This window comes from Geotrypetes seraphini, chromosome 2 (genome assembly GCF_902459505.1).
Source record: "Geotrypetes seraphini chromosome 2, aGeoSer1.1, whole genome shotgun sequence".
Classification (NCBI taxonomy): domain Eukaryota; kingdom Metazoa; phylum Chordata; class Amphibia; order Gymnophiona; family Dermophiidae; genus Geotrypetes; species Geotrypetes seraphini.
In genome coordinates, this window is record NC_047085.1 from 512,793,422 (window position 1) to 512,809,462 (window position 16,041).

At 50.2% G+C, this 16,041-nt stretch overlaps 1 protein-coding gene across 1 annotated transcript in view; it reads left to right on the forward strand.

Moving 5' to 3' along the window:
* Nucleotides 1-16,041, forward strand: part of LOC117354995 (zinc finger protein 585A-like) — an 83,987-nt gene that overhangs the window by 53,594 nt on the left and 14,352 nt on the right. Inside the window, exons 6-7 of the mRNA XM_033932951.1 lie at nt 1,157-1,267; nt 10,446-10,820. Coding sequence (XP_033788842.1) covers nt 1,157-1,267; nt 10,446-10,820 — 486 coding nt within the window. The remainder of the gene's footprint in view (nt 1-1,156; nt 1,268-10,445; nt 10,821-16,041) is intronic.

The window sequence follows — 16,041 nt, forward strand, 5'->3', positions numbered from 1 at the left end:
GGAAGAGTGGGCAAAAAAATGGCAAATGAGTTTTAATATAGAAAAATGCAAGGTCATGCATGTAGGGAAAAAGAACCCGATGTTCAGCTACAAAATGGGGGGATCATTGCTAGGGGTAAGTTACCTTGAAAGAGACCTGGGTGTGTTGGTGGATACAACAATGAAAGCATCGGCACAATGTGCGACAGCCTCAAAGAAAGCAAACAGAATGTTGGGTATCATCAAAAAGGGTATCACGACCAGGATGAAGGAAGTCATCATGCCGCTGTATCGTGCAATGGTGCGCCCGCATCTGGAGTACTGCGTCCAGTACTGGTCGCCATACCTCAAAAAGGATATGGCGATACTTGAGGGAGTCCAGAGAAGGGCGACTAAAATGGTAATAGGTATGGAAAACTTTTCATACGCTGACAGGTTGGAAAAGCTGGGGCTATTCTCCCTGGAAAAGCGGAGACTTAGAGGAGACATGATAGAAACCTTCAAAACCCTGAAAGGTATAGAGAAGGTAGACAGGGACAGATTCTTCAGACTTTGGGGAATCACAAGTACAAGGGGGGACTCGGAAAATTGAAAGGAGACAGGTTTAGAACAAATGCTAGGAAGTTCTTCTTTACTCAGAGGGTGGTGGACACATGGAACGCGCTCCCGGAGGTTGTGATAGGGCAGATCATGCTACGGGGGTTCAAGGAAGGTTTAGAGAAATTCCTGAAGGATAAGGGGATTGAGGGGTACAGATAGAAGTAGAAATGGGTTATAGGAAAAGTCAGGGACCACCTAACAGGTCATGGATCTGATGGGCCGCCATGTGTGCGGACTGCTGGGCACGATGGACCTCTGGTCTGACCCAGTGGAGGCAACTTCTTATGTTCTTAATTATGATACGCCTGTCTCTTACCACAAGTAAATCTACTGTTTAGGAAAAGATAGTAGCTTATTTTGTGCTATTTGGGAACAGCTAATAATGAAGATAAACACACTCAAGTTAGCCTGTGGTAGTCTTGGAAACATCCATATTAGTCCCAATTTGCTGTATGCCATATGTCATTCTGGGTAGGATGATTATACAATAAGGAAGTCCTCTTCTTCTTGGTTTGCATATTTTTCTTTGAACAAAGGGGAAGTATAACTGAGTTTTTATGTTTATTCCTGGAAACAGGCTCTGTAAGGATAAGTCCTGATCTGTTATCGTGGATTAAACAAGATGGAGAGACACATATCCAGGATCCCCAGGAGTCAGGAGAGAGAGAAGTTAGACATTCAGACACGGGTGAGTAACAGATACTCTACAGAATGATATCGGCTATAGTAATAACTACAATACAGAGTAAGAGGAGGTATTTCAGTGTACTGGTGAACAATAACTACTCTGCAGTATAAGGAGGTCTTAGATAGTAAAACAAATGACTTATCTGTACGGAGAGCAGTATATATGTCCTCCCAAGTGGATGATGTCAACTGATGGAGCCCAGCATTGGAAAGAGTTTACAAAGCCACAGAAGTTTCTAGAGCTTTCGTGAGCTGCAGACCTTGAATCTCTAATTCTTCCCATTATCCCAGGACAAGCAGGCATGATATTCTCACATGTGGGGTGACGTCATCTACGGAGCCCCGATGCGGAAGCATTTTCAAGCAAACTTGATTGAAGATTTAAGTTTGCTCTGCTGCTCCACGCATGCGTGCCTTCCTGTTCCACGAGGGGGTGCATCCCCTCGTGGTTTCCAGTTCAAAATTTTCCGCTGAGCCTAGAAGTCGTGTTTTTTCAGGCTCTGCCCCAACTGCGTTCTAGCACCGCAATTTTCTTGTTTTTCCTTCGTTTAAGTCGCTGTGCGCAAAAGTTTTACCTTCTTCAACTTGATTCCTGCTTCGTTTGACCGACCCGGAGGCTTCCGGGTCCCCGTGGCCGCGTGGCTACTCGAGCCGCGGCCACTTTCGATTCTATGTCCCGGCCTTTGACCGGCTTTAAAAAGTGCAACCGGTGCGAGCGGCTTCTTTCCATCACAGACCCACATCACCGGTGCATCCTCTGCCTGGGGGCCGCTCCAGACCAACCCTCTACCTCGGCCTCGAGGTCGGCCCCGGCCTTGACCTCGGCCCCGAATACCTCGGCATCGCCTCGAGACTCGACTCCAAAGTCCTCGGGACAACAGAAAGCCTCGGCTCTGGGTAAGTCTCCTCTTCCCTCTTCAGGTTCTGTACCAGCGAAGAAACCAACCTCGGGGACACCGGCGACGCATGGCGGAAGTCCCATGCTTACAGCCCCGACGAAGCCCTCCAAGCCTTCGAGCCGTGCCTCCACCACACGGGAATACTCTGATACGAGGTCGCCCCCGGTGGAGCGCACCGAGGCAGGGGACATGCCTTCGATGCTGTCCGTGCCCGTCTTCCAGGACCTACTCCGAGCAATGATCTCGTCGGAGCTGTCCGCTGCAATGGCCCATCTACAACCGGCCTCGGCCTCGACCTCGACCCCGCATGTGCCAGACCAGCCTGAGCCTCGCGTCGAGCCACCTCGGGGAAAAGTGCGCAAACTTCGCCGCATCTCATCCTCCTCGGACTCCTCGCCGAGGCACCCGAGGCGCTCTCCCTCCACAGACCGCCACAGAGCAAAACGTCAGGCCAAACCGACAGAAACCTCGAACCGCCGTACCTCTAAAAAGGCCCGGGGTTCCCCCACTCTACGAGGCCGTTCACCTACACCTCGTACGGGACCGCTGAGGGTGGCAGAGTTATCACTCTCCAACCCACGCATCCTCCGAACTCCCCCTCGGACCGGGGCTCCGATCCGAGGTCTCGACCCCGGAACACTTTCACAGTGCTTCCCCGGTCTCGGAGCTTGGATCGAAGCAGGAACCTCGCTACTCGAGGGAAGCCTCCCCTTCCTTCTCCACCCGACGGAGGTCTCGTTCACCGACCCCGCACGGGGCCTCGGGAACATCCCGACCATCCTTCTCATGCTTTGTCCAGGACATGGGCCACGCTTTGAATTTAGACCTCCAGTCCGACTCCAGATACTCTAAAGAGTATCTAGCGGAACTGGATATGCCATCACTGCCCAGAGAGTCCCTTCGCTTACCGCCTAAACCGATACTCCAACAGGCTCTCTTCAGGAACCTGGAGACCCCCTATATGGTCACAGCCGTGCCCTCCAAAATGGAGGCCAAGTACCGCACAGTACCCTTTCCGGGATTTGAACAACCACAGCTCTCCCACCAGTCGCTGTTAGTAGAATCCTCCTTGAAAAAGGCTCACCCCTCCCGGGTCTCAGCGGCGGTCCCCCCAGGCCGAGAAGGCCGAACCCTAGACAAGTTTGGCAGGAGACTATACCAAAATGCGATGATGGCCTCTAGGGTGCAAAGCTACACTTTCACCTTCACATCCTACCTCAAACACCTCATTGGACTACTGAGAGCCTTTGAGACTGACCTACCGGCCTCCCGCCAAGGAGCGTTTAGCCTGCTCTTGGAATCCCTCTCCAACCTACGCCTCCATCTATTCCACGCGGCCTACGATGGCTTCGAACTCTCCTCCAGAGAGGCAGCCTTTGCCATCGCTATGCGCCGACTAGCTTGGCTACGCCTGGTCGACATGGACCCCAACTTACAGGACCGGTTCACTAACCTCCCCTGCGTGGGAAAAGAACTGTTCGATGACACTATCGAGGCGGCTACAAAACGCCTCTCCGAACATGAACGCTCGTTTGCCTCCCTCGTCCGACAAAAGCCCAAACCGCCCGCGTCCAGGCCGTATAGGGCCCCTCCGTGCCGCTACCCACAAAAATCCACCCCTGCCTTCTCGCGGCCCCCACCCAGGCGTCCGCAAGCCCACCACCGGGCCATGCCCAAGTCCCAACCGCCTGCGACTACCAAACCATCCCCGTCCTTTTGACGGGATACGCGGAAGGGGGCGGGCCCCCTCCGCCATAGTCCCAGGCCTCCTTCCCATCGGGGGTCGGCTCAAAGCCTTTTACCCTCGCTGGGAACAAGTCACGTCGGACGCATGGGTCCTTGGCGTGATCTCATCAGGATACTCTCTCAACTTTCGGGCCATTCCTCCGGACAACCCCCCAAGGAATTGCCCTCCCAACCGGACACAGCTACCCCTACTCCTCTCCGAAGCTCGAGACCTGCTTCGCCTGAGAGCAGTGGAGGAGGTTCCCCACGACCAACGGGGGAAGGGCTTCTACTCCCGTTACTTCCTGGTACCGAAAAAAACGGGAGACCTACGCCCAATACTAGACTTGAGACGCCTCAACAAATTTCTGGTACGGGAAAAATTTCGGATGCTCTCCCTTCCAACACTCTACCCCCTGATCGACGAGGGCGACTGGCTCTGCTCCCTCGATCTGAAGGAGGCGTACACACATGTCCCAGTACACCCCGCTCACCGCAAGTTCTTGCGTTTTCAGGTAGGGGACTGGCACCTACAATACCATGTCCTCCCCTTTGGCCTAGCATTGTCACCTCGGATTTTCACCAAGTGCCTCGTGGTAGTCGCAGCAACCTTACGTCTCCCAGGGCCTCCAGGTATTCCCCTACCTGGACGACTGGTTGATCAAAGCCCCGTCCAGGGAAGCGGTTATCTCAGCGACCCAACAGACTATTACCTACCTACAAAGTCTGGGGTTCGAGATAAACTTCCCAAAATCCCAACTACGCCCCTCCCAGTCCCTACAGTTCATCGGGGCCAAGCTGGACACGGTTCACCTCCGTTCCTTCCTCCCCCCTCCACGTCTAGAGGCGTCAGTAAGTCTGAGTCGAAGGTTTTCCCTGCTGACCTCAGTATCAGCTCGGCAGATGATGACTCTTCTGGGCCACATGGCCTCCACCGTCCACGTCACACCCTTCGCCCGCCTCCATCTGAGAATTCCTCAATGGACCCTGGCCTCTCAATGGCGTCAAGACTGGGACTCGATCGACCGCCCCGTGACAGTGACGCCTTCTTTGCAACGATCGCTCCGCTGGTGGGCCGACTCTTCAAATCTTTCCAAAGGTTTGCTCTTCCTCACCCCACCCCACAGCAAGATACTCACCACGGACTCGTCGGAGTACGCTTGGGGAGCCCATCTAGATGGCCTACGCACTCAAGGGATATGGCCAGCAGAAGACCGTCGCTACCACATCAACATGCTAGAGCTTCGGACCATCTATCTCGCAGCTGTAGCTTTTCAACATCTGCTCCACGACCGAGTGGTTCTCATCCGAACCAACAACCAGGTAGCAATGTACTACGTAAACAAACAAGGGGGAACAGGGTCTTGGTCCCTTTGCCGGGAAGCCCTGCGCCTCTGGAAATGGGCAATCTCCAACAACACCTTCCTCCGAGCGGTGTACATACAAGGAGAACAAAACTGTCTGGCGGACAGACTCAGCCGCCTCCTCCAGCCACACGAGTGGTCACTACACTCTCAGATCCTACGACAGGTGTTCGAAAAGTGGGGGACGCCTCAAATAGATCTATTCGCATCCCCCCACAACCACAAGCTGCCTCTCTTCTGCTCCCGGATGTACTCCCCGGACCGGCTCGAGGCCGACGCCTTCCTCCTCAACTGGGAGGGAAGGTTCCTGTACGCGTTCCCGCCGTTTCCTCTGATACGGCGGATGCTTGTCCACCTGAAAACAGTACAAGCCACCCTGATCCTGATTGCCCCTCGCTGGCCACACCAGCCATGGTTTTCCCTTCTACTTCAACTCAGTGTCAGAGATCCACTGCCTCTGCCTCTGTTTCCCTCTCTACTATCAAAGGGTCAGGGTTCGCTGTTACATCCCAATCTTCAATCTCTTCATCTGAATGCTTGGTTTCTCTCCCCCTGACTGCTCTCCCCGTGTCTCAATCAGTCAAGGAGATATTGGAGGCCTCTAAAAAGACCTCGACGAGAACCTGCTACTCCCAAAAGTGGACCAGATTCTCAACCTGGTGCTCCTCCCACAGCCAGGACCCGGTGTCGGTCCCCGTCCCTCTGGTCCTGGACTATTTACTTCAATTATCTCATTCCGGCCTAAAGACCAACTCCATTCGAGTACACCTCAGTGCGATTGCGGCCTTTCATCAGCCCCTGGAAGGGAAAGCCCTCTCGCTCCATCCCTTAATCTCTCGCTTCATGAAGGGTCTTCTGAACGTCCACCCTCCTCTCAAACCTCCCCCGGTGGTTTGGGACCTTAACGTGGTTCTGGCTCAACTAATGAAACCTCCATTTGAGCCCCTAGACAAATGCCATCCAAAATTCCTCACTTGGAAGGTAATTTTCCTACTTGCGCTCACTTCCGCCCGGCGGGTTAGTGAGTTACAAGCTCTGGTAGCGGACCCACCCTTCACGGTATTCTATCACGACAAGGTGGTACTCCGCACCCATCCAAAGTTCTTGCCTAAAGTAGTGTCTGATTTTCACCTCAATCAGTCCATTGTCTTGCCTGTGTTTTTTCCCAAGCCCCACTCTCACCCCGGAGAAGTGGCGCTCCACACTCTTGACTGCAAGAGAGCGTTGGCCTTCTACCTCCAACGCACTCAGTCACACCGGAAAGTCCCACAACTGTTTTTGTCCTTCGACCCAAACCGGTTAGGTCACCCAGTTTCCAAACGCACCTTGTCCAACTGATTGGCCGATTGCATCTCCTTTTGCTACGCTCAGGCTGGTCTCGCGCTGCATGGTCGAGTAACGGGACACAAGGTCCGAGCGATGGCAGCCTCCGTAGCGTTCCTCAGGTCCACACCTATTGAGGAAATCTGCAAGGCTGCCACGTGGTCTTCGGTTCATACTTTCACCTCCCACTACTGTCTGGACTCACTGTCCAGGAGCGATGGCCGATTCGGCAAATCGGTTTTGCGAAATCTATTTGCTTAAATTGCCAACTTCCCTCCATCCCTTTTCAGTTAGCTTGGAGGTCACCCACATGTGAGAATATCATGCCTGCTTGTCCTGGGATAAAGCACAGTTACTTACCGTAACAGGTGTTATCCAGGGACAGCAGGCATATATTCTCACAACCCGCCCACCTCCCCGAGGTTGGCTTCTTTGCTAGTTAAGTGAACTGGAGACCACGAGGGGATGCACCCCCTAGTGGAACAGGAAGGCACGCATGCGTGGAGCAGCAGAGCAAACTTAAATCTTCAATCAAGTTTGCTTGAAAATGCTTCCGCATCGGGGCTCCGTAGATGACGTCACCCCACATGTGAGAATATATGCCTGCTGTCCCTGGATAACACCTGTTACGGTAAGTAACTGTGCTTTCTGTGTCTTCACGGTTGAGCACCTCAGTCCTGTCTCCTGCTTAACAGAGAAGCAGCTCCCAAGGAAGGTGAATTGGGCTTGTGAGAAATTATATCCTGCTGAACAGGCAGAATACATGTTCCAGTGCGAGCTATTCTAGACATGTGGGTTGTATCCCAATGGCTGTGCTCCACCTCTAAGAACATAACTTAGCGCAGAATTCTCCAGGGACGCATAATTACCTGAAGTTGGCATAGAATTTAGTATCGGGTTGCACTCCCTCTCTGAATCACTCCCTCTCTGAATCACTTCGAGCAGCCTGTTTGCAGGCTTCCCTCTACCGCAGTCCCATCTTCAATAATGTCACTTCCTCTTTCTTTGCCAGAACCATAGTAGAGGAAAACCTGCAGAGCTGGTGGGAGGCTGCTATTGAGTGGAATCTGCGTGGCTGTGGTAGTGGACAATGGGGAGAAAGTGAGAGATGTTGGCTGGTGGGGGTGGATGAGAGATGCTGGCTGGGGAGAGAGATAGCATGAGATGCTGGCTGCGGGTGTTCAGGGATAGAGAGAGAGATTTTGGCTTGAGAGGGGATAGGGGAGAGAGGCTGGCTGAGGGTGGAAGATCCTGCTAAATGAGAGGCACAGAAACATAGAGAAGAGATCCTAGATGGGGACTGAGCATAGAGACAGGGACACTGAAGCAGAAAGAGGGACAGACATGGAGAAGAATGCTTGAAGGGGAGCGACAGAGGCATGAAAGGACTGCTAGACACAGGGACATTGATTCTGACAGGGATGATGGATGCAGGGGAATGGAGAGGGATACAGAGGGCAGAAGCTCAGGATAGAAACAGGAGGGACAGATGCTGGACAGGACACATAGAGACAAAATGGACAGACGATCCTAGGAAGAAGAAAAGCAGAAAAGGGACTCTGGGACCTGAGAGAATGGAGAAATAAGCTGCTCAGACAACAAAAGATAGAAAAAAGGTTTTTTAAATTCTGAATCTATTGAAATATTTCAGCTTTCAGATATGTTTTTCGACAATATAAAGGCAATGTGAAGTACTATGAAAACAAATCAACCAAACTTCACTAAGTTGGGCTTTTACAAAGTTGTACTTCTAGAAGAAAGTCACTAAGTGAGAAAAACTTGAAGAACCCTTGTTTTCGCTAGTGGAATTTAATAAAAATACGGAAATGTACTGAAATTCTGGATAATTAAGTACAAATATGGTTAAATGTTATCAAACTTGCAGAATTTTGAAATTTTTTGTGTAAAATTCCACCAGGAGTAATCAGTAGTTCAGAGGTATTTGGGGGAATTATGGCCCTTGACAAGTCTTCGTTATACAAGTTGGTTCATGGTTTTGTCTTGAGTTGACTTGATTATTGAAGCTCCTTCTTTGTTGAACTATCCAAATATACTATTAACTGCCTCCAAAACATTCAAAATACAGCTATTAAGACTTTTATGGGAGACTTTACCATGTTTCTCCACTCCTGAAGGGAGTCCATTGGTTACCATATTTTTATCAAGCCACATTTAAGATGTTGGTTCTGACACACAGAGCCTTTTACTGAGGTTTCTTGGGTAATTTATTGATAATCCCTTACCATCCCACTTTAGGATCTTTGAACCAGAACTTATCCTATCTGTGTCTTGAGCAAAATCGGATCCTACTAGAGAATCCAATTTCCTTTATAGGGCACCAGCCATGTGGAATTCTCTGCCCCAACATTTACAGTTAGAATCCCATTTAGATTGATCTCACTTTTATTCTTTAGCATTTTTGGGGCTCCGATATTACGGTAGACTTTTATAAATAGCTATGGGATCAACCCTACTGATTCCTGTATCGTTGTTTTGTCTTTTGTGTTATTGATTATATTGGGGTAAATTATTATTGTAAACTGTGCTGCTTAGTCCCTAATAGAAGGGCAATATATCAAGTATAATTACCGTATTTTTCACTGCATAAGACGCACCTAACCATAAGACGCACCCAAGATTTAGAGGAGGAAAACAAGAAAAAAACATTCTGAACCAAATTCTCCCTGCCAGGCTCTGCACCCAACCCCACACTCCTTGTCAGGCTCTGCACACTGTCCCCCTCCCTGCCAGGCTCTGTACCCTTCCCCCCTCTGGTGGTCTAATGGTAGGCTGGGACAGGGCAGGACAGGCAAGCCTAGTGGCAGGGCAGGCAGGCACCCCTTACCTTAATTTCTCCGGCTGTCTGGCGGTCCAGCGCTATAGGGCAGGAGCTTACAGCCTCCTGCCTTTCCATCTGACTTTCTACCCAGCGGCAAGAAGAGTCGGAGCGGCAAGAGGGCAGGCGCAAGATTTTTGCTTCCTGCCATGCCACTCCTTGAATGGCGGTCCAGCCTTACAGCTTCCTGTCCTTCTCTTCTTTCTCCCTCCGAACGGCAGTGGGAAGCAGGCAGGTGTGAGTTTTTTGCTTCCTTCATTGTCCCGTGCCGCTCTGTGAATGGCTGTCCCAGTTCTCACAAAAGATAGAGTGAGAAATACGGTAATAAATAAATATTAACATGGTAAGATAGTAGATGACGGCAGATAAAGACCCAAATGGTCCATCCAGTCTGTCCAACCTTACCATCTCTTTAAATTACTGATTTAATTTAAATATTTCTTCTTCTTAGCTATTTCTGGGCCAGAACCCAAAGTTCTGCCCGGTACTGTGCTTAGGTTCCATCTACTGAAGTCTCCGTCAAAATGATTAAAAACCCCAGACTGGCAATAACATGCTTAGATTTAAATCTTTTCTTGCTCTTTCTTTGGGAGCATCTTCTTTCTGGAGTTCTCTTGTAACTATTGGACTTGCTTATAAAACTAAAGGTTTATGTATTTTTGGATCCTAGGCAGCTCTAGAATTTTCCGTGAGAGAGGGAACATGCGATCAGAGGTGGTTGAAGGCGGGAACAAGATTTTGAATGTAGTTGTGGGTGGGGGAGTTCCTGTTTTGATGTGGGCTATATTTCCTGCTGTTAATTCGTTAATTAAATTGTTTAATTTCCCTATAGCTTTATTGCTGTTTGAAAAATTAGTTCCATTACCTAATTAAAAAAAAGAGAGAGGTTTGAAGACTTGTGTGCTAATTTGTAGAATTTTCTTAATCTCAGAAATCCTATATAGTCGTATGAGCCCAGAAAACTTTGTTTCTTGACATTAATAGCGTTCCATAGTTCCTAATGCACGATTACCGTCTTTTGTTTCTATCCAGCAGATACTGAGGCAATGCAGGAGACGAAGAGGGAGGAGAATCAAGAAAAATGGCTTTTAGAAATTGAACCCATCCCAAGACAACCAGGAAATGTTGGTGAGAATATTTCCCAGAGAAATGAGAGTCAAAACACAAGGAATTATCAACAGGAATCGGAGAAGAAGCCAAGAGACCCTGCAAGAGACTCCCTGGATGCAGTCACTGAGGGTGAGAAAAGTGACGGAGAACTCGCAAACATCCCTGAGCTCCAGAGACACCCGAGAGAAGAGAAACCCTTACGAAATAAAAACAGCGACCAAATGGATTTTCAGCTCCGTCAGGGAAAGAAGAAAGGAAAGAAATCCATTCTGCAAGACACTGTTGGAAAAAGCCTTGGTAAGATACATCATTTCTTATTGCCCAAGAGAATCCACCCCAGGGTGAGACCCTTTTTGTGTTGTCAGTGTAGAAAAGGCTCCAAACGAAAGGTGAAGCTGAAATACAGCAGAGAACGCTTGCAGAAGGGAAACCTTTTACGTGGAGTTGAATGTATGAAAGCATTAATTCCTAGTGATTGACAGCCCAAACATTTTGTTTTGTTTCATTTCTTCTTTTATTTTAGTTCCTCTTCATTTTTGTTTCAAGGGAAATATCACCAAGAGTGTGAACTATTTGGAAATGTGGCACACTGGTGAAAAAAAGGGGAACTATTTCCGGTGTTCCAGTGGGTCACGTGTGCAGTATTTGCAAAGAGGACACGCTATTAATGGCAAAACAAAAGACACCAAGGGGCAAATTCGATAAATGGTGTCCCGATTGTAGGCTGCAGCAGGCGTCCTACCACTGTCTAACCAGCCAATCGGGATGCATGTTTAAAAAAAAACACCCAGTGACGGGCAGCCTACATTGTGGGTGTTTTTGTAAGCCTAGGAAGGTGCGAAGGGCCAGTAAGCTCACTCAAGGCTATGAATGGTGTCCCAATTGTAGGCTGCGGTAGGCGTCCTACCACTGTCTAACAAGCCAATCAAATAGACTCAGCCATTGAACTGATCGTGACAAGGGAATCTCCCTGCCGCGGTCAGTTTAGCAAAGTTGACTGGAAGGAGGGATGCCCACTCCCTCCTGCTGGAACCCCTGAAGCCCCTCCCCCCCCATTTCCACAGCTGGAGGAATGCTCAATTCATCCTTCTGCCGCTCCTGAGACATCCCCTGGCAGGAGGGATGACGAAACCCTCATGCTTCTGGCCCTATCATTCCCCAAATCCCCTCAAATACTCACCGATTCCACCCTGACACTCCCCAAGATCCCCCTGCTGCCCCTGAACATCCCTCATACCTTTTTCTTATGGCTGGCAAGAGGAATGCTAACTCCCTCCTGCCGGCAGGCCCACCACTGCAAAATGACAGGCGTTCCCCTTTTTGGTGCATTCTGGGATGCATAGGGAGTGGCCTGACTCCGATTGGCCAGATCCCTAAATCCCCTCCCATGGGATCTAGTCAGTTGGAGTTTTAGGAAGCCTTAGGCCATTCCCCAATGCATCCCAAAATGCACCAGGATGGGGAAGGCAGTGGCGGCCTGCCGGCAGGAGGGAGTAGGCATTCCTTTTCCAGCCATCAGCCAAAGGTAGAAACATAGAAAAATGACGGCATATAAAGGCCATAGCCCATCAAGTCTGTCCACTCCACAGACCCACCCCCTAAGTCTGCTCTAGAGACCCCGCTCCAAATGACCCATTCTTAACTCCACCCTCTCAGGGATCCCACATGGGCATCCCATTTACCCTTAAAATCTGGCACGCTGTTGGCCTCGATCACCTGTATCGGAAGCTTGTTCCAATGATCAACCACTCTTTCGGTGAAGAAATACTTTCTGATGTCGCCATGAAATTTCCCTCCCCTGAGTTTAAGCGGATGCCCTCTTGTGGCTGAGGGTCCTTGGAGAAGGAAAATATCTTCTTCCACCTCGATACGTCTGGTGATATACTTGAACGTCTCAATCATGTCTCCCCATCTCCCTATGTTCCTCGAGGCCATCCGCTGAACCGACTCTGCTCTTAGCACATCTTTATGGTAATGTGGCCTCCAGAATTGCACGCAGTATTCCAGATGTGGTCTCACCATGGTTCTGTACAACAGCATGATGACCTCAGGCTTCCGGCTGACGAAACTTCTGCGGATGCAACCTAACATTTGTCTTGCCTTAGATGAAGCCTTCTCCACTTGATTGGCAGCTTTCATATCTGCACTGATAGTCACTCCCAAATCCCGTTCTGTTACGGTCCTAGCTAAGGTCTCACCATTTAAGGTGTAAGTTCTGCACAGATTTCTACTGCCGAGGTGCACGACCTTACATTTCTTGGCATTGAAGCCCAGCTGCCAGGTCGATGACCAACGTTCTAACAAAAACAGGTCCTGCGTTATACTATCGTGTAAATTTTAGCCACTCACTATGTTACATAGTTTAGTGTCGTCGGCGAATATTGTTATTTTGCCTTGAAGCCCCTGAGTCAGGTCCCCTATGAATAAGTTGAAAAGTAGCGGGCCCAAGACTGAGCCCTACGGTACTCCACTCGTCACTTCTGACGTTTTAGAGAGGGTACCATTAACCACCACCCTCTGAAGTCTACCACTTAGCCAATCCTTGACCCATGCGTTTCTCCCAACCACATCGATTTCATCTTGCTCAGCAGCCTACGATGAGGGACGCTATCGAAAGCTTTACTGAAGTCTAGGTACACTACGTCTAGGGATTCTTCCAAGTCCAGCTTCCTTGCAACCCAGTCAAAGAAGCTGATGAGATTGGATTGGCAGGACCTACCCTTGGTGAATCCAAGTTGACTGGGATCCAGTAGATTCTACTCATCCAGGATCGTGTCTATTTTTCATTTGATTAGTGTTTCCATGAGTTTACACACTATTGATGTTAGACTCACCGGTCTGTAATTCGCAGCCTCCTCTCTGCAACCTTTTTTATGCAGTGGAACGACGTTAGCCATTTTCCAGTCCATGGGTACTCTCCCCGTACTGAGGGAGAGATTGAAGAGTACGGATAGCGGTTCCGCCAGGACATCATACAACTCCCTGAGTACTCTGGGGTGTAGATTGTCCGGTCCCATGGCTTTATTCATCTTGAGTGTTGTCAGCTCGCAGTAGACGTCTCCGGGTGTGAACTCGAAATTCCAAAACGAGTCTTTCACTCTTTGCTTTGTCTGTAAGTGTGGACCGTGACCCGGTGCTTCGCTGGTGAAGACCGAGCAGAAATACTCATTCAGAAGTTCCACTTTTTTGGAATCTGATTCCACGTACTTCCCGTCTGTTTTTTTTAGGCGTACTATCCCGTCTGTGTTCCTTTTCCTAAACTAAACTAAACCTTGGGTTTATATACCGCACCATCTCCACGAATGCGGAGCTCGTCACGGTTTACAGGAAGAAAGATGAGAGAGGAACTACAGTGGAGAGATTAAAGAGTTAGGTGTAAAGGGGGAAGGTGAGAGGCCTAAGAGGGGGGAAGTGTTACAGTTTTGAGAATAGCCAGGTTTTTAGGTGTTTGCGGAAGAGTTGGAGGGAGCTTGAGGTTCGGAGAGGGGAGGTGAGGTTATTCCAGATCTCAGTGATTCTAAAGGGGAGGTGTTCCGCCACTAATTTCTGACAAGTGGGATGATCAGTGACACTCAGAAAAGCACACAGACAATATAAAGCATAAACAATAACACTTTATTATACACATATAAGAATTAAATATAAAATATCATCACCTTGACCCCATATAACGACCATCCTCACTAGTGGGAATCCGTGCAATAGATAGATGGGTGGACCAAAGGACTGTCCCTTTAGACGTCGTGGCTTCTCCCTACAGACATCATGGATTCTGGATTCTAGGAGCAGAATTCCATCCTTATAAGCTGCTGAGTTAAACAGCTGGTCCTGCAGTAACATCGTCCTTTGATTCAGGCACACCCCAGGTCGGTCCCTTTGAAGTTGTTTGGACAATATTCAGGTCAAAGAGGTCAAGATAGCAGATCTCAGTTCTTTTGATGTTACTGGCCTCTTAGTAAGGCAGCTGGTGGTCTTTTGTTATCTGTTTTGACAACACCCAGGTCAAAAGAGGTCAAGATAGCTCAGCTGTCCGTTTGTGATCAAGGAAGTCAGATCAAAAGAGGTCAGGATCTCAAATAAGCAAGGTTATTATCCCAGGACAAGCAGGCATGATATTCTCACATGTGGGTGACGTCATCTACGGAGCCCCGATGCGGAAGCATTTTCAAGCAAACTTGATTGAAGATTTTAAGTTTGCTCTGCTGCTCCACGCATGCGTGCCTTCCTGCTCCACTAGGGGGTGCATCCCCTCGTGGTCTCCAGTTCAAAATTTTCCGCGAGCCTAGAAGCCGTGTTTCTCAGGCTCTGCCCCAACTGCCTTCTAGCACCGCAATTTTTTTCTTGTTTTTTCTCGATTAAGTCGCTGTGCGCGAATTCTTTACAACTTTACTTGATTCCTGCTTCGTTTTCGACGACCCGGAGGCTTCCGGGTCCCCGTGGCCACGTGGCTAATCGAGCCGCGGCCACTTTCGATTTAATGTCCCGGCCTTTGACCGGCTTTAAAAAGTGCACCCGGTGCGAGCGGCTTCTTTCTCTCACAGATCCGCATCGCCGGTGCATCCTCTGTCTGGGGGCGGCTCATCCAACCGACTCCTGCCCCCAGTGCGCTAATTTCCAAAACAGGGCCCTCCGCCAAAGAAAAGCCCACATGGCGGACCTCTTCACTCCGGACCAACCCTCCACATCGGCCTCGAGGTCGGCCCCGGCCTTGACCTCGGCCCCTGATACCTCGGCATCGCCTCGAGACTCGACCCCGAAGTCCTCGGGACAACAGAAAGCCTCGGCCCCGGGTAAGTCCCCTCTTCCCTCTTCAGGTTCTGTAACAGCGAAGAAGCCAACCTCGGGGACAACGTCGACGCATGGCGGAAGCCCCATGCTTACAACGACTAAGCCCTCCAAGCCTTCGGGCCGTGCCTCCACCACACGGGAATACTCTGATACGAGGTCGCCCCAGGTGGAGTGCACCGAAGCAGTGGACATGCCTTCGATGCTGTCCGTGCCCGTCTTCCAGGACCTACTCCGAGCGATGATCACGTCGGAGCTGTCCACTGCAATGGCCCAGTTTCAATCGGCCTCGACCTCGAACGTGCCAGACCAGCCTGAGCTTCGCACCGATCAACCTCGAGGAAAGGTGCGCAATCCTCGCCGCATCCCATCCTCCTCAGACTCCTTGCCGAGGCGCCCGAGACGTTCCCCCTCCGCAGACCGCCGAGGGGCAAAACGTCGGGCTAAAACGACAGAAACCTCGAACCGCCGTACCTCCAAGAAGGCCCGAGGTTCACCAACTCTACGAGGCCGTTCTCCCACACCTCGTACGGGACCACTAAGAGTGGCTGAGTTATCACTCTCCAACCCGCGCATCCTCCGAACTCCCCCTCGGACGTATTCTCCGAGGGAGTCCGGATCGAGGTCACCGATCCGATATCGATCGGTACCCCTAACTCCGGCATCGTCTCCGAGGGGCCCCTCGAGACGCCGAAGATCGACAACCCCGGAACACTCTCACAGTACTTCCCTA